Source organism: Echiichthys vipera, assembly GCF_963691815.1.
Source record: "Echiichthys vipera genome assembly, chromosome: 18".
NCBI classification, from domain to species: Eukaryota; Metazoa; Chordata; class Actinopteri; order Perciformes; family Trachinidae; genus Echiichthys; species Echiichthys vipera.
Genome location: NC_139843.1, coordinates 9,635,935 through 9,654,568, shown reverse-complemented (window position 1 = coordinate 9,654,568; position 18,634 = coordinate 9,635,935). Strand labels below are relative to the sequence as shown.

Sequence of the window (18,634 nt, the reverse complement as noted above, 5' to 3'; positions counted from 1 at the left end):
GATTTAGGAAAAGATCATGGTTTGAGTTCAAATAAGTCTTTTATGTAAAGAAGTGTCACTTTCACATGTGACGGGACACTAACACTGTGTCCTGGGTTAAAGTCCTGTGTTTTTTTAACCCTACCATCCACCCTGACCTCCTCATTATGCAGGCCTGTGATACTACGTCACCTGACTTCCGGAGCACTTGCTCTGAATGTGTAATATTAACCTTGACGGTTTAATATCGGAGTCAGTTGAAAGCCTGCAACATCATATGTTAGATAGACAGGCGTTTTGATACTTTCACAGTATTTATATAGCACCCTTTTTAGCACCTTTTTTATAATTAAAGAAGAAATTGAAATCTCCCTTTTTACAATATGGGACCTTTAAAATTTGTGAAAAAGAGAGCACTAGTATCAGACCAGCACTAGAGATACCTTTTAACTGAGGTATTGGAATCAGGCAAGACAAACGTTAACTTTATCGTCCCGGGAGGGAAATTTGTCTTGCAGCCAGTTGAAACACAGAACCCTAAAGCATATGATTAAACATTACACGCTAACAGAAAACAATATACATCAGTGACAGCATGACATAACACCTGGCTGGTGTACATCCAGCCATCCTCATCCCACCCATTCCTCAACTGTTAAAACAAGATCCCCATCATAACCCACCGACATTAAATGGAACACTGATCATATGCACATCCATCCTCAGCATTAACTGTTTGATGGCACAACGTTCACACTGAAGCAGATATTCATGCAATACATCTGTTTGCATCAGGTCATTTTGGGCAATGATGCAAAATGATCCTTGATTTGTCAGGATTTATTCATTTGGAGGATTAACCAAAAACAAACACTCCCATCTGGTTATTTTATCGACCAGAATAAATGTCCTGAGGGATTTACTGTCACAATATAGTTTGTAAGGCTACCACGAGATGCTGTGATAGAAGATTTTATCAATATCCACCAATAACATGGACTACTGGTCTGACTGATGATAGTGATTTAACGATTATGATTAGGCCTTGCGATCAGGATTATTTTCATTTGGTTATATTCTCGATCAATCTGTTAATCTAATGTAAAAAATGCTCTTAATAATTTGTGATTTGAGTAAATTTAGGTCAGTGGGAGGTTCACACTGTTTGTACGTTAATAGATGAATTTGCTGTCCATCTTTGGGTAATAGTCAGAACAGAACAAACAAAGATGTCCATTTACAGCCCAAAATGAAGTCTTTAAAAAAAACAGACTCATATGACAATAAGAAATGTTTGTTCCCTTATACACATTATACTTTAAATTTTAATTTAGACAACCGATGTCTTGCTTTGTGGCCTGAATTCACTTTATGTGCATATTGCACATGATCAATGGGGACTGATCAGCAATTACTCTGTTTGAAATATCAAATTACATAGAAGGAAGGAAGACTTTGAAAGCCAATTGAATTCCTTTGAGTTTGTATTTAAGTCAATCTAACATAAGAAGGTCCACGGGTAAAAGTGTCAGTTCAACCATAAATATATAAAATAGTAGCCCGTTAGGCATGCAAGCCAATTTAAAGCCAGCGAACCTTGCAAAAAAGAAAGAAAGATGACTTTATCAATCATGTCATGAGGTATATTCAAACCTACAGTATTTTAACATATATCATGTTTGATATTTCATTTAAAAAAAAAAAGTACCTCTGTAACAAATTGCTAATATTGCGCGTTGGCTGCGTGCACTTCAGAGCGACGGTCAAGTGTGCGCAAAATCACCTGAGAAAGCAACCTGCGGTACCTCCACGGACAGACAAGCATCTCAAGCACTGCGAGATAAGATACGACCCACACGCTTTGTATAATTCATCTCCATAAATACACCACTCACGTCTCTGAAGCGGTTCCAGTGTTTGATTTTACGCCCGTACTGGGAGATGGTTGACAGCCATTGCTCATCTTCCATGAAATTCCCGGCTTTCCCTGCCTCTTTCTCACTTTTCACGTCCACCTGGAGCGAGAAGCCCACCAACAGACACAGGCAAGCGACCATTCTTAAAACGACCATGTTGCTCAAGCAGTTTTGGTCTGAGAGGTGTCTCCTGCTGCTGCTGCTGCTGCTGCTGCTGATGTCCTCTTGCCAAGGATCCACATACAAGAGTGCTGCTGCTTCAACAGACTGAATGGAAATGAGAGAGAGAGGGAGAGGAGAGAGGAGAGGAGAGGGGAGGGAGGGAGAAAGAGTTAAAGCAGAGATTAGATCCTGCACTTATCATGTATTTCTGCTTACTTGGTTTTCTGTACTCAAGTCTTTTTTTCTGTTTGTAAGCGGCCCACACTCTCAGAAATAGTCACACTGAAAATTAATTATACAAGTGGAACAGATGTTTATTGTTGCCACTGATGGTCAATCATACTTTAACGTATTGTATTACATTTTTTGGGGGGGGGGGGGGGGCTCTATAACAGGTTGAGCTCTATAACAGAATCAGTGGACTCAATTAAACTATACATTTGGAAGAAATGTGGGTAATTACTGCAGTTGAGCTAATTCAATAAGACAGTGGTGCCAAAACTGGGCTCTCTGGATTGCTGAGGGTCACTGAGGGACTCCCACGTGGCCTCAGGGCAAAAGCTTTACTCCATTTTACCCTTAAAGGTCCCATATTGTGAAAAGTGAGATTTCCATGTGTTTTTTAATTTATTATAAAGCCGGTCTAGGTCCTATATAAATACTGTGAAAATATCAAAGTGATTAATCCACAGAGAAATGCCCACAGCCCGTATTCAGAAACTGTACCCTTAAACTGTATGTAAAGATGGACAATACAACTCCACTCCCTCCCACTGTACAAAAGTGAAGGCAAAGATTTTCTCTATGCAAAATATTCCACACTTCCTGCAGCACCAATGGGACAAAATGGTATAGGCCTACACTTCCTGTCTCCTAAGTGGGCGTGACCTTGTTTGGAAGAGTAGTGAATGTCCAGTGCATAATTCATTTCTATTTTCTTTTACTACTATTAGATATTTATTTATATAATTTTCTCCTGATCAATCTGTCTTTGCGCCCAATAATACTTTTTCCCATTGACTTACAAGGCGAAAGAGACCGTTTTTTTGGCTCGTTAATATCAGCATTTAATCTATTTGGTCCGATAACATTTGAAAAGTCAAGAGGAGCCACACATAATCCTCATTCGAATTGCTGGAGCGCTAAACTGGAAGTAATCGGCTTGGCCGGCAGAAATGGGTTTACTCTATGGGGCCAGTGTGCAAATAGTGCTGATCCTAGTATTTTAAACGCGGCAGTTGACATTTTTTGGCTTCATACGCCACTGAGCATCTTGGGGCCCCACCTCGAATGCTGTATCCTTTTCTCTTTTTTTACATCCGTGCACTACAATGCTGGTACAGTCATTCCCCAGCTGCAATGACAAGGCAGAAACACAGAGAGCGCTGATGCCAAAGACGATGAAAACGATGGATGACCAGTCAGAGCAGAATGGGCTGGAGCGTTTCAGACAGAGGGTGAATACAGGTATATTCAACAGACAGTACGAGAAAAATAATGTGTTTTTTTGAACATTAAAGCATGAAACAGGTTCTAGTAGAAAACCAAAATACAAATACGACCTTTAAAATTAGATTTTGACACAGGAAAGCTCTTCAGGAGCTCAAGAGTACCGTAGAGAAGGATCCACCTTAAAAGACATTTTGAGAAATACCCTTATCAGAAAACTCTAGTTCTTGTGCATTTATACTTTTCATTTAAAACATAACCCTATTTTTCAGTCCTTTACCAACATTTGCGTGATACAATTTAGCTGCTCCTGTAATGCTACTTTATCTTCAAGAAGAGGTTTGCTGTACCTGCTGCACATCATTTAACATTCACCCCCATTATTCCTGCCGCTCCCTAAACTCTCCATGTCCTCCTTTCCTCCCTCCACTCTCTATTTCATCCCCATGAAGATAAACGTAATCCAGCCCCCTGCTCAGATTCTTTTGAGTTTAAGGTTACCGCTATTGGCCGGGGCCAAGTAGCCCGGAGCAGGATCGTGTTCCTGTGATGCTGATTAGCTGGCCAAACAGACTCTGACTCTGACTCTGGCATCAAAACAGTCAACGTGGCAAAGGCAGGCTTTCTTAAGTGTGCAGAGCTCTAGAATTGAGAGGCAAGGGCAGCAGGAGAAATGTCCCGCAGCATCAGCCAGCTGTGCACATCCACAGTGCGAGGTGCTGGACACGATGTGTTAATCAAGAGGTCGTCATCAGTCATGTCATGATCAGGATGAATGTGCTGCAGATTAATGGTCACACAGCTGACCTGGGAAGCATTTAAAGACTGTTCTGCTTTGCACCATTAGCTTTTAAAGATTGTGTGAGAGCTGAGATATTATTGGGAAGTTGGTCTCTGGAGAAAAGCCCTACATGTGTAAGAACACCAACAGCAAATGGAAAACATGTCGACGAAAGCTATGAGTGGTTCATCTCCGAAGATGCTACATTTTAAGGATGAGTAGACTCAGAGGATCTTTTTTTAATTGCAGACAGCTCTTACTGCATGAGCTTGCATTTTCCGCTCCATCAGTATCTGAGGTGGCAGACAGTGACCAGCAGCCCTGAAGGACTAGTGATAACACAACCATTTTTTTTCTTACAGTACCTTAGGAACAAGCAAAAAGTATTTTCTAGAACGCTTGTGCTTTACTGATCAGATTGGATTCTTAGTCAGAAATCTATGCCTCTACCAGATTAATAATTTCAGCTGTCACCTGGTCCCTCCCTCTCTCTAAATGTAGCAAAGATAACCTTAGATCACGTTCTAAATGCTTATTTTAGATCATATCTGTTAACTGAGCATCCCCTGACAAATAAATTCACTTTTCATAATTACTAAGTGACCACCCACATCTGAGGTTTTCCCCATGTGTGGGAAAAACCTCAGATGCTGTGAAATTAAGTCACATCATGTGAGCACTTTGACAGCCTTCTGTGGCTGCGACTCATGCTGTTGTCGAATGCTAAAATAGTCATTTTGTATTTGTTAAAATGACAAAGTACTCAAATGTAGGTGCCAAGAATATTGATAAAGACATATTCTGCTTAAAAGATGAACAGCGGACACAATACAAACTTTTTTATGAGCCTTTATCAGAGGATACAACAGTGATAGGTGAGTGAAAGGGAAGTATAAAATTATCCTGCATGTACTGTCTCTTACTACTGGTATTTATGGACAGCATTTTACAACGGTTGCTAGGGGACGTTAATGCCCCTCCCCCCACACACACACACACAATCTAAGTTATTTCTGTACGTCAATTTACAAAAACGTGCAGAGCTAAGTTTATCGCATCCACACTAGTTATGCAGTAGCAATGTAAGAAGACTTGGCCTTTTTTATCCTGCCCATACGATTTATGAACTGTTGCTTCTACCTACAGAAGCATCCGTACGTGGGCTCTACAGCAGACCTCAAATCATTGAACAGATCAGAGGCTAGATTAATAAAAAACCCTGATTTAATGAATTATGTAAATTACTATAATTAGTCTGTAAATATTTTCCCATGATGCAACCGTCCTCTAATCTTGTGTTGTATAGCAGTTCCACACAACTAGGTAAACATCTTCTACATATCAGAGTTATGCTGTGGAAGAGTGCATTTAATTGTAAGGGGATTAACTGATGTCATCAGCTCGCCGTGTTCTTCTCTAGGTTGATGTTGATAAAAATATATCTATCCTGTTCACCAAGCATAATCATTTTACACAAAAGGAGTTGAGGGGAGGAAAGCTTTATTTGAATAACATCAGACAAGACAGCAAGAAGCACATGTGAAGGGTTGCTTATCTGTACATATTTGCGGTCCACAAATGTAAACAAATCCCTTTTCTGTCTTACAAACAGCCCAACAGGAGATCCGCTACTAATCGTGGCTGTACATATTCTCAAATGATATGACAACCCTGCGATTATTGCTTCAGGAAGTCCTGTCACAAAACAATTAATTGCAACAGGCAAGGGTGAATGCTATACACTTTTCTTTATTCCTGTCAAATTTAAACAGAATGTTAAAAAGTCAAACCTCCTGCCAGCATGAAGTAAAACACAACCCAAACAAATGTTCATTTTCCAACTGATTTTAACAAGGGATTCAGTAAAGATGCAAAGACACTTTGGTATAAGTCCATACATGTTCGTCATCTGATTTGTTTCCCACAGTGCTTTACTGTCGACTTCTTCATCAGCCAGCCAAACTGAAGCTTCCCGTCCTGGTGTTCAGCAATGACCTGCAACACATAGTCAGTGGTCAATTTAAAATAATAATAATAATAATGACTTTATTTATATAGCACCTTTCAAAACAGGGTTACAATGTGCTTTTACAAATAATTCAAAATACTGGTGTTTGTTAGTTAGTCTGCTGGGGGATTCTGGTTTCATAGACATTAAGTTGTGTGACATCAACATACAGAATAGAAGAGGACCTAGGATTGACCCATGAGGTACTCCATGGATCATAGTGGCAGTAAATGATTTGAAAAGCACTGTAAGGCTGCAACTAACCCATTGTTTCCATCTACAATGACAGTGATGTGGATTTTTTTTTAATCAATGCTCTATTAAATCTAAAAATGTCCAAGGTTACATCTTCATAATTGCTTGTTTTGCCTGACCATCAGTCCGAAACTCAAAGATGTTCAATTTACAATAATAAAATTGCAAAGCAAATTCTCCCATTTCAGAAGCTGGAACAATTGAATGTTTGACATGTTTCCTTGATAAAAGGCCAAAAAGATTAATAATTTGGAATGCTTTTTTTCTATGTACGTCAATCAATATCGAAAAAAGTAGCATGACAGCCTATATATTTTAAATTTTAATTTATTGAGTCATGATATTGAGGCATTAAGACAAACACTAAAACAAGCAATAGAGCTAGTAAAACGTAATATACTGTTCAATATTAGTGGGTTAAACATAGTGCACTATATCACATCACTGCTTTATATACTGTTTTGTATGTTCCCTCCGTATGTTGTTTTAAGTACAGGTCTGTATTAAATATTGATGACACAATAAAACAAAAAAAATCTTCTTCTGCAGTGTTTGTGGAGCAGTTACTGCCTGTGATAGGTGCTGCCACTGTAAAGTGTGCAAAAAGGAGCCTGAAAGCCAGTTCCTTGATAAAAATCATCAAAAGAAGTTATTTTGAAGGTTCAGGAGAGAATAAATCACATCGGGAGGCCTTCAATAAGTAATCTCGAGTGACTAACAGCTGTAAGTGGAGCTGCTCTTAACGTGTATAGATCTAACTCAATTGGATTCAAACTGGGTCACACAGCTATTAAGGTGCAAAGTTAGTTTAGAGCAGTCTGACAGCAGTTTGCATTTGCCATGAAAATACTGTAGCTGCTGTGTTTGCACTGCAGGCAGCTGCAGCAGGGGTGGAACCGAGTGCAGCACCCTTTTCAATTAAATGTACACAATAAAGAGAAGCTGGCTATTGTTATGAGCTCCTGACATGCTCAGTCTTAGCAAACGATGTATTTTAGTCTGCAAATCCAGGTTATACAAACAACTATAAATGACAAATTCCCATCAGATTCACTACTCGACATCCTACCAATAGGAAACAACATTAAGTGCTGTGTGAGGGGATTTAACACGGCACTTTGGAGTGGATGGATAAAATACTTGAAGATAAGTCAGGAGGAAGATTTGTTGAACAGTTTATAGTTTCCGATACAGAGACAGTTTGCAGCAGTTAAGCTCAACTTCTGCATATTAATCCTGAATTGTGGTAGCAACTAGCTGATGAACACAGTGGAGCATTTGCTTCTAAAGAGCCATACATTTCCCTCATGAATTGGTAGAGATCATAAAGAGGAAAGGAACGTAAATATTAGAAATGTACTCGTCAGGTGGCCAGAAACACGACTCCAAATAAATGCTAATGCTGCTTGTTGTCTGCTGTAACACATTTGCCATGATAACATTGTAAGGTGATGTCAATTTAGCAATGAACCAAGGAGACATACTTTAATGTCACAATTGATTAAATTAATTTGAAATTTTAATAAAGACCATCCTCCTACCTCCACAGTTCTTAAGTTAGCAAAACTGCTTTTATGTTAGCGGTAACGGTGAACAATTTGTTATTCACTAGTTCCAGCTTCTCAAACGTAAGGATTTGTTGCTTTTCTGTTTCATATCATTGTAAAGTGAATATGTGATATATTTTGAGTTTGTAAGCAAGGCGATATATTGCGTTTTTCTGTTGTTATTCTTCCATATTCTTCATACACTGTGTTGTTGTAATCGAACAATCAACTGGCTGAAGATAAGTTACAGCACTTCTAGCGGTTTGGGTTTTAAACAACACAAAATGAACCACTATCTGCCACAGATCTTTGCAGGTAAGATATTAATCAAAAATAGCTTCAGTGTTTTTGTATAACACAACATATCTCAATTTTCAAGTGTATGGATATTCCCTTACACCTCTACTTTCTGCTAAGTTGTTTTATACCGTTTTAAAATCTCCTTGGGCAAAGAGTACATAAAGTAAAAAGCCGCTCTGAATGACTACCTGCTGTTCAAACACTGCTGTTTTGTGCCTCTCCTCCCTGTGTGAATGCCTCCAGCAGTAAACAAACGTGGACAGCTGCAGGCAGCCTCCAGACTCAGCACTCTGAATGATAAAGAGCTGCTGCAGAGATCACCTGCCTCCTCGCTGGAGACACAGATTAGATATTTCAAATACTCTAGCCTTGGCTGTCCGTCAAGGCCGTTCATGCCCATTAGTGACAGAGTGATTAGTGTGACATTCAAACGGCAGTGACACTCAGCTGGAGAGTCACATCCAACATGAGGGAACAGTCAGAGGAAGGTGGGCTGTCATGTTTCACTGCTAACAATATCCAATTTGAAAGATTTGTTGGCTTTGTCGAGCAGGATCTCTTACAGAGCACCACAGTAGCACCTTGTGGATAGATGTGTTTGATCGATTAAAAGACCCTCTTAAAACAATCTAAGCCTGTTAAGGGGAAACATGACACCAGGAGTATGAGGCTACCTACTGAAATGTCATACTAGTTCTTCATTGCTGTCAAGTTCACCCTTTCAGTTAATTGGATTTGCATTAAAATATTCTTTGACCCTGATCAACATTTGTGATTTTAGACACACGTGAGTAAAACCTACCGTGACCTTAAAAGTAATTAGGGGCTTCATCGATTTCATGTGCATTATTACTCCGAGCATACAAATCAAACATCTACTGTATTTAAAAGGTCACATCTGTCAAACGTTTTTTTTCCCCCAGTAGATGTTTTATTCCAGCTCCACAAATCAAAGCTTCATTTTTAATCACACTATGAAAGTGCGGTTCGGAATTTTAAAACTCAAAATGTGTTAAAAAAAAAAGTTTGACATTGATCAAGCAAGTTCATTTCAAATATCCTTTGTATGGAAAAAAAAAAAGTTACTTTGAAAAGTAGCATGAAATTAAATATGCAAATTGGATAGTAGCCCAAACAATACTTAGTTGAGATAACAAGACTTCAGTTACCATTCATGAATTAATTCTCATTATTGCCAGTTCAATGTGAGTTTTACAGGCTAAGTGCTTTCACTTCTTCCAAAATCACACCTTTTTCTTTCAACGCTTAACACAGGGAGGAAACTATTAAATGAATGGGTAAATATGTTTTTAGCAGTTGGTTTTAAATCCCAAAGACTTGTTTTCAGAGGGTGTATCCTTCAAAAACATACATGTAAACACACACACGCACACACACACACGCTTGCAAAGACAACTGGAAGACCTGGAAGGCAATATGAGAAAAATAATGCATTTTTCGAATATTAAAGTTCTAGTAGAATGTATGAACCCTGAAAATGAGCATAATAGGACCCATTTAAATGTGACTAAAATGCATTTTCGTAGTGAGCCATCAATCAACATCATTTCACTTATTTATCAACCAAAATGCCAAACATTTGTATCCATCCAATGCAAGACGCTTCCACTGGTCTGTTTTATATCTTTGTATATTAAATAGCTTTGGCTTTTGGAGTGTTAGTTGAACAAAACAAACTTGTAAACCTTGTACCGATAAGTATTGCAGAAATTATAATTGTCACTGAATACCGTACATTAACACTAAAACATGTCTATATAACTACATTGTCATGTGTTATAAACCATCTATTAAAGGTTTGTTTTCCTCAAATTTTATAGACTAAATAATTGCATATAAATATATAATCTATAAACAATTATAATAAAATATCCATACTGCGATACTTTGCAGCCCTACACTCCAATATGTTCGTGATCTATATGCGACAAAACACACACTATGTGGCCATTAGCCAGTTCACTGTCTTAGTCTGCGGATGACGTATGTTCCTTCACATGTTTTCAGACCATCATTAGTGAAGACATCTGCCCAGCGCATCTTTAATCATGTCCCTGCCAAAGGACACAAGGATGCACATTCTCAATGAATTCATTTACTTGCAAATCATCTTCCCTCTCTGCTTCTCTGTGTGCTTATGACCAACAGTATTGGCAGTTCCCAGAATCATCACTATATCCTTTACCTTAGAGTTATGCTGGATGTGTACTCCTGACCCACTAACAAGCATGCTCTCAGGAGACACAGAGCAGATAATTAGGTGCCTTTCCTGAGTCTGAGAAGATACATTTTAAAGTCCAGACAGTGCCATAGTTAATGGATGGACGGTTCAGCTGGATGGCTGTTTCCCGATGACGATATTTGCATGTCCCTGTCAAATGGCGTCAGGGGGAAAGTCACGCCACTGCTGAAATGGGAGGGTGGACAGCACAGGATGGCAGAGCTGACAAACAAAAAGTGCCCTCAGTTTCCATCAGTGTAACTTTTGGCCGCTCTGTGATCGCCCTCCTGCATGCCAAGCAGGGTGCATCACCAGCTGAGGGGAGGGCTGAAAAAAACTCTGACGGCGAGAGCAAGTGGACAGGCTCTGTGTCCGATGTCTGTATTCACTGACACACACGACAGACGTGAGTGGGAGCAAGGTTGTGGCTTCATGTGGCGAGGGGACTGATAAAAAAGATGTAGAAAAAAATCCCAAGACTGGTGTAATAAATCATGTCAGTGACGCATTAACACATTCATGAGGAAGTGAGATGAAAGGAAATGGGTAATACTTCGTTATGATCAGTGGGAAGCCAGAAGCTTTCCACAGCTTTGAAAGTTGACTTTTGATTACTTTTCCTTGTAAACTTCAAATTTTGCTTAATCATAAAATATTTAAGTCTCACAATGTGCTAGTAAGAGTCTGAGTTTCTCAAAATATTGGCTGAAGAACGCTGCGAAAACTCCAGCTACTTCAGCTGTCATGGTCGACAGGTTAGACGGTGCAGCAAGACTCCTTAAATTATTTAGAACATGCCATTAATATGGACTTCCTGTATAACCAGACTGAATGTATATGAGATATACCGGCCGATTCCGGGCATTTTGACAGCTTGTAGGATAACACTGTGTTTGGATGTTGATACCTCCCAGGTGACAAAAAGTTAATGTAATCTTAAAGTTTAACAACTGCTAAGGACTTCTCAAAATACTACTACTACTACTAATAATAATAATAAAAAATAGTGGAAGTAGTACTGTCTTCAAAATGTAAATGCAGTCTTGCCAGAGACTGTTTCTCACTGGCAATAGGCATATTTGAACCAGAGGAACCTTTTCATAAGTTAAAAATTGCTGTTTTAAGAGACTTTTTAAGCTTCTACTTCAGAGTAGGTACTCCTCCAGCACAAGAGGAACTACTAGCCAGCTAGCCTGCTAATTCTGCCAAACTTTCACGCCCCACTGGATACAGAAAATGAGCTGAACAGCGGGCGGTTGGCCAGCAGCAACACTGGGTCGAACTGTACCTCCGACTCGCTGGGAGGACGGCAGCTGGCTAGCTAACTAACTAGCCCGCACTGAAGACAGACAGGGTGGCTGGCTGGCTGTAGTCTGCCAGCAGCGGGGTGTGAGGCGGAGGGACTTGCGGACTTGCATAACTTCAGTGCTCCTATTAACAGTTCAAATGCAAACAGAAAAAAACCCTTAAGGTATCTAGTTCTCGAGGGAGCTCCCTAGTGGGCACTTCCTCTCGCCTCTCCCCTGTACCACTTGGTCTGAAAACATCTAAGGAGTTGTACATGTACATTTTGAACTAATGTGTAAAAAGCATTTTATCATAACAATGCTTCATATTATATAAGTTTATCATATTTTGTGTGTAAAATATTCATCTGCAGAGTAACTAAAGCATCAGGTAAATTAAGTGGAGTAGAGGTATAAATCAAATGGAAATGCTCAAGTACATGTGTCTCAAAATTGTATTGAATTTCAATCATTTGTACATATTTGATACATCTTTATCGACAATCCAATGCAGACTTTAAGAACCTGAGCCAGGTCTGATTCAAAGCCTGTTATCGGACTATATCTTCAACAATCTAAGTTCACGCACAAAGTCAATCATCTCCTCTAAGAGAGCTGTTCTCTTAGGTCTCGATGCACACTGGTCATGACACATGATTCTCTGGGGAGAAAAAAGTAAGAATCACTTGAATGATCACAAGAGATTGCATAACTCACTTCCCAAAAAAACATTTTCATTGTGAACATGTCCTCAAACGTGCAGAAGTAAACAGTGAAGTTTTTGATCTAAGTTCTTGCTGTTTTCATGTTTCCTTTAAGATGTCATGCTCTATTAAAAAAAAGTATTTTGTGTCTTTTATGTGATGTTGTTTGAACCAAGTGTCTGGGGACTAAAGTACAAAAACAGAAATTTTACTACCTAGAGCATTTCAGGGTGATTTTGCATGCATGTTTCAACTTTTGAGTGAACTTTAGTCTGAACTTTCAATCATTCTGCACTCTGATCACTATATTTTTTCACATAAACTGTTCCCAAGGGGTTTTAGAGAGCAAAGAGATTGATTCAGATACAGGTAGAACAAGGTAGTTGCAATTATTAAAAAGAAAAAGCTTATGCTGCCACCTACTGGACAACAGTGTCAAGACAGCTTCAAAGATCTGCTAAACTAGAAATTGTCTTCCTTATTAATTTCTCACCTCACGGGAATATGGTGTTGAAGCTCATGAGAAGTTGCAGCACCCTGCAGAGGTGTAGTAGCCTGTACAATCTGTCGAAAATCTCTGGGACAGCAGGACAGTATTCAGCTCAAACTCTCCAAAATGATAAGCACCAAATTTCTGTAATGAAATCAACAAATGTCTTAAAATAATGAAATAAAAACTCATACAATAATAAACTTCATCTTCATTATACCTTATTTTGATTGGGAAAAAAATCACCATAGTAATATAAAAAGACTACTACTAAAAGATTAAGCTCTCGCTCTCAAACGTGGAGTTTACCATGGTTACGGGCGAGTGAGCATGTGGTAGGCACCCATGTGTCATTTTTCAGAGAAAAGAAAATGAAGGATTTTGTTATTCAAACAGAGATCTTCTCTGCACCAGAAGATGGATTTCAGAGCTTTTGTTTTATCTGCAGTGTCAACTTGGTGTCACATTTCACTCGTCACACACAAAGAAACGGCACCTGGAGGTTCTTACTCTCATTCTGACAAGTGCTGCTTCAAAAAAAAAAAAAAAATCTATCAAAGCTCCTCTCTTTGAGCTATACAGGCGTATTCTTGTTCCCCTCGAATAACAGGTTTAATCAATAAACTCTTGAGCAGTAAATCTTTTTACCAGCTGAAAGATTTTCACTGTCATTTCACGTCATTCACTGCCCTGCAGTAAGTTCAGGTGACATTAGCTCGTAGCCCAGAAAATATGCGGGAAATAGGCTGCGTTAGTCTGCTATGATGATCAAGACAAAACGAGTAACAAGACCATTGAATTGCAGTAATTGTGTTATTTTAAATTTGAGAAAGTCATTAGATAAATTTCTAGTTAGTTATTGGCAAAAGTAAAGGAATAACAGTAATGTGGTACTTTGTACTCCCAACACATACTATTGTTGTTATCTTGTATTTTTGTTATTAATCTTAATTCCCTGATTTTATTTGCCTCACTATATGCATTTTCTTTGTAATATACTGTATTCTGTTACACACCAGAGGACCAAAAAAACACACAACAGGCCTTTTTTTCACAGAAGACATTTTGACAGTATCACGGTAGGGAAAGCACAGGTGTATATAATGAAATTAAAGATGGCCTCATTCAATTTAGCTGCATCAGTTTCAGGGTACTCGTGTTGTGCATGCTGGCTCCCTGTCACAGCTTACTTGAACACTTGAAAAGAGCCATTGTTAGTGTTAATGGTTACACCTGTGCTTTCCTTTTGAAAACAATACAATACAAACCTACAGACTGGAGATAGATTTAAAAACTAAACAGATTTGTGGTTTGAAATTGGGGCAACTACAAATGGCTTTTAAGTAGATCAGGTGGGTTAACGTCTTACATATTGCAGCTGGTCTGTGATCGTAATCGCTTAGTACCATCATAACACCATTACGATCAATAGGAGTGAGTCCGCCCAAAAACTAACCAGATTATTCTGTGCGTACTAGAGTGGTATCACAATGCACCCAACCCCCCCTCGGTCTTAGAAATGGGACTCCAGAAGCAGACAGTGTTGTATGGTGCAAACCTGCTGCAGGTGAATAAATAAGAGTGATCAGAATCTGGTTAATTTCCACATATAGTTTACCCTCTCACTCTCATAAACAAGGGGCACAGATACAGCCGATCACGTAGGTGGAGTATGCAGGTTTTTTTTGTAACCTGCTGCACAGAGACTGTCTTTGTTGCTGCCAGATTCACTGTGAGCATACGGAGTTTTGTGATAATGCAGTTGGTTATGCAAGTGATCATGTAGTTGGTTATGCAGGGTTTGGAAGTGTAGGCTATATTACTTGGAACTGAATTAATTATCCAGACCGCTGCGTCACGTTGCCTCTGATACTCTGATGAATAATTTCCCCCTGGGATTTTTTAAGTATTTCTGATTCTGATAGAATGAGTCATTTTTTTTTCACAGGCAATTCTTCAGCATGCCTATATTTACATTTTCATTTGATAAAACATTCAAAATCCTTGTTTAATTGTCATCTGATATCAACATCAAGTTATATAAGTAATAAGCCCAAGTCTGGAGGTCTGTAATCCAGCAGTATTTGAAAGGTTTGGCAGGTGTTCATTTCCTCTAACCTTTAATATGTTTTTGGCATCAAATGCCTCCCGTTCACTCATGGTTTGTCTCCCTGGGCCGCCGGTGTCTTCACCTGGAAAAACACCAGTGTAAAAGACAAGCTGAACAATATATCACAGAGCACAGAAAACCACATTATCTCCTGACCAAATAAACATGTTTACTAGCTGCTACAGTGGGCAACAGCAAGGTGATAATCAAGGTCATTTAGTTGTGAAATGTGTTTGTGAAACAGGGACTAAGGAGAAGAAAAAACAGTGAATTTTAAACGTCTACATTCTTGCAAACATGGTCAGCAGTGACACGGCCCCTCCCTTATGATGTGTTGTTGGTCAGCTCAGTGCAAATTTGAGAACTGGGGCTGGACTTTATCCATGGCCAAAATGAATGAAGCCATTGTCAGAGTACTTGGAAAACATGCCGCTTGGTGCACATAAACAGAGCTATGGCCAAACAGAGAACTAGCTGCCTGATGCATATCTTTAGGAATTTGTTGTTGTAATTGTTCAAAATCCAGCTTTGTCGTCACTGCAGCTCAGGTCCAAGCCAAAAGATAATAAGGGGACATTGGCAAATAGGTTTAGGGCAGGAGCTACCAATGTGGTCACAGCGGGTCAATAATTTTGTTTTCGTCCAAGCTACTGGCACGTATACTGCTTTCATGTAATGTCTTACCTGTGGAGTCCTTTCTGAACAGAGTGTTCATCACAGTGGCGTGCAGCTTCACTCTGTCCCACTCTCTGACCATCAGCCCTGCTGAGACAAAATGCTCTACCAGCCGGTCTGCAATCACCTGCAACCTGAAGAGCAGATATGTGCAAAACTTGTGAGGTGTAAATTCAATTTTTCACAGAACTTGATACTGATCCACTTACTTGTCAGATCTGTCTTTCACATTGACTTTGGCATACAAGATGTCCACCATGGCTGGGTCATCATTCATGTACTCTATACCCGTCACCTGCAATGGCAGAGGGTTTCCTTCTGTGATGTCTCTGATGGCAGAGAGCAAAAAGCAGATTGCAGTGACTCACATGGCACATGTTATGTTTTTCAGACATTGAATGTTGAGCAATACAATCGAATACAATGGTCTGTTTGTAATACTGTGTTGCGCTCTAAGAAATGTTTCTAGTGTATGTGAAACTGAGTTCACTTGTTATCATATCTAATCCAATCATAGACTTTATGCACAACTTTTGTGTGCATTAAGCCTCAAATCTCAAATAAAAACAGTGTTTTTTTTAATTATAGTTACAATCTTCGTGTGATAAAAAATAACCTTGTTTACCTGATAAGGTTTTGACACTCTTGGAGGTGTTCGCCTGCTTTTCTCACTTCCGTGTCATTTAACAGAGCCAGTGTGCCGATTGTCAGGTGAAGCTTTGCCGGGTTCTGAAAGATGCTTCCCTCTACTCCGTGATCCTACACATCAGGGGAATATAGAATTTGTTAAGAATATAATGTGGTGATCTTAAATAATACATGGCCACCACTCCTGCTCCTCATCATTACATTACATTACATTTAATTTAGCTGACACTTTTGTCCAAAGCGAATTCCAATAAGTGCATTCAACAATTAGGGTACAAACCAGAAGAGCAAGATATTAAGTAAGTGTGGTAGCTTCAAATAAGCCGATCTATAGAGTGGTACATATAAGTGTTTTTTAATTATCTTCATATTCCTTCCACAGTACCTTTGAGCACTGCTGCAACACTTCATCTTTAAAGCTCAGGAATCCTTCTTGAATTTTGGGATCATTCAAAGGGAATGACAGGAAATGTGTAAAAGGCTGCTTCTTCCGGAAACTCTCAACAAGTACCTCAACTCGTGTGACTGCAGATGAGACTGCAGCTTTATGGGAACCTGTGATAACTGTAAGGCAAAGGAAGAAAGTTAAGATCAACACTTTTGTTTCAGAGACTTCTATCTAACCTGTTTTATGATGCTCCTAATCTTCACCACCTTCTTAATCCTCACCAATCTGCCCTTCCACTCCTTGTTTTGGGATGCTGATGGATGTCTTTGTGTCAGACTCCAGCCGTTTACGTGTCTCTCCTTTTTTACCAATTATGTATCTGTAGAACAAATTGTGCTGCTTAGAAACAACACATCTTGCTTTTTAAGTTTGGGATGATACAGAACAATCAAAAGACAGTATGTGCATGTTGTAGATAACTCACTTGTAAAGAACACTTGGGACATCAATGGAACAGCGGTATCCCTTATCAGTCTCTTCAATGAGGTTGGTGTCACAGGTTTCGTCTTCTGCAAGGTCTTCACTATCTTAACATGTCAAAATCAGTGATGGAGAAGTACCCAAATCTTTTACTTAAGTAAAAGTAGCAATACAGTGTAAAAATACTCTGTTACAAGTAAAACTTCTGCATTCAAAATGTTGGGCAGCTTCATCCATGATGATAAATCTTAATGTGTTTGTTAATATTTTGTATTAAGTAAAAGTATAATAATGACTTCAAAGTGTATTGGAGTAAAAATATAAAGTAGAATAAAATGAAAATACTCAAGTAAAGTACGAGTACCTCAACATTTTATTTAGTTTCATTCCAACACTGGTTAAAACCACAAACAGGCAAATGTTAATTGGTATCTTTTAAAAAGAAATTGTGTCTACAGTTCATCCATGCTACAGTTCCTGACAACAAGACTAGCTAGGACTTGATATTTTATATATATTATATATTTAATATTTAAGTTTCAATGAAAAGGCAGGACTCAAGTTACCTGGTGGTCCCATGTAAGAGAAATCTTCTTCTTCCTCATAATGTTCTTCCTTTATGACATTCCTTCGGTATATTCTTCCATTTATATTGATAACAGCTGGACGTAAAACATCCATAATGTAAATTAAGAAACGTCGGCTAAACCTAAGTTAACCTAACAACACAAATAAATCTCTCAAGTTTCTCTCTGCAAAAAATGTGTAAATTAGCTTTTGTAGCTAGCAGGTCGCTTCCATTGACGGTTGACGTTCACGTATCGGTTTCCCTGCGTTACTTTACGACAGACAGTAGATCTACAAACGGACGTGACGACCACCCCCTGGAAAATGATCCAGGCGAAAGACGTCCCCATTAGTGTAACATCTGCGTTAAGAATGCAGTTGCTTAATTTACAAATAAGAAGCCGTGTTTTTTTTATTTTACTAATGAGTTTAAGCCATACACTCTTTCAACCCAGCACTCACTTAATTATATATCAAATTAAAAAAATAACAACTCGTACTGCCCTAAGGTTTTTCGCTTAAAACTTTATCAGTTATCCTTTAACTGTGTCTCTTTTTTCTCTTATTTTTGTTGTGATGAATTATTTGAATTAATTTTATTTTATTCTTCTCTCTCGTGTCGATTGTTCTTATATTCAGCACAGTTA

General features: G+C 38.8%; 2 protein-coding genes across 2 annotated transcripts in view; both read right to left on the bottom strand.

Annotated features, from left to right (window-relative positions):
* The window catches only part of LOC310961096 (testican-2), a 42,725-nt gene extending 40,595 nt beyond the window's left edge, over positions 1-2,130 (bottom strand). The window contains exon 1 of the mRNA XM_083933056.1: positions 1,866-2,130. Coding sequence (XP_083789182.1) covers positions 1,866-2,051 — 186 coding nt within the window. The 5' untranslated portion in view covers positions 2,052-2,130. The remainder of the gene's footprint in view (positions 1-1,865) is intronic.
* A 3,708-nt stretch (positions 2,131-5,838) lies between these two features.
* On the bottom strand, positions 5,839-18,151 carry ascc1 (activating signal cointegrator 1 complex subunit 1). The gene is made up of 10 exons (XM_083932380.1): positions 17,987-18,151; positions 17,425-17,527; positions 17,222-17,319; positions 16,938-17,116; positions 16,530-16,663; positions 16,114-16,233; positions 15,914-16,038; positions 15,238-15,311; positions 13,123-13,263; positions 5,839-6,282 (listed from the first exon to the last, which is right to left on the bottom strand). Exons 1-9 carry the CDS (start codon positions 18,099-18,101, stop codon positions 13,147-13,149), a joined length of 1,065 nt encoding a protein of 354 aa, XP_083788506.1. The 5' UTR covers positions 18,102-18,151; the 3' UTR covers positions 5,839-6,282; positions 13,123-13,146.
* Between the last annotated feature and the right edge of the window lie 483 nt (positions 18,152-18,634).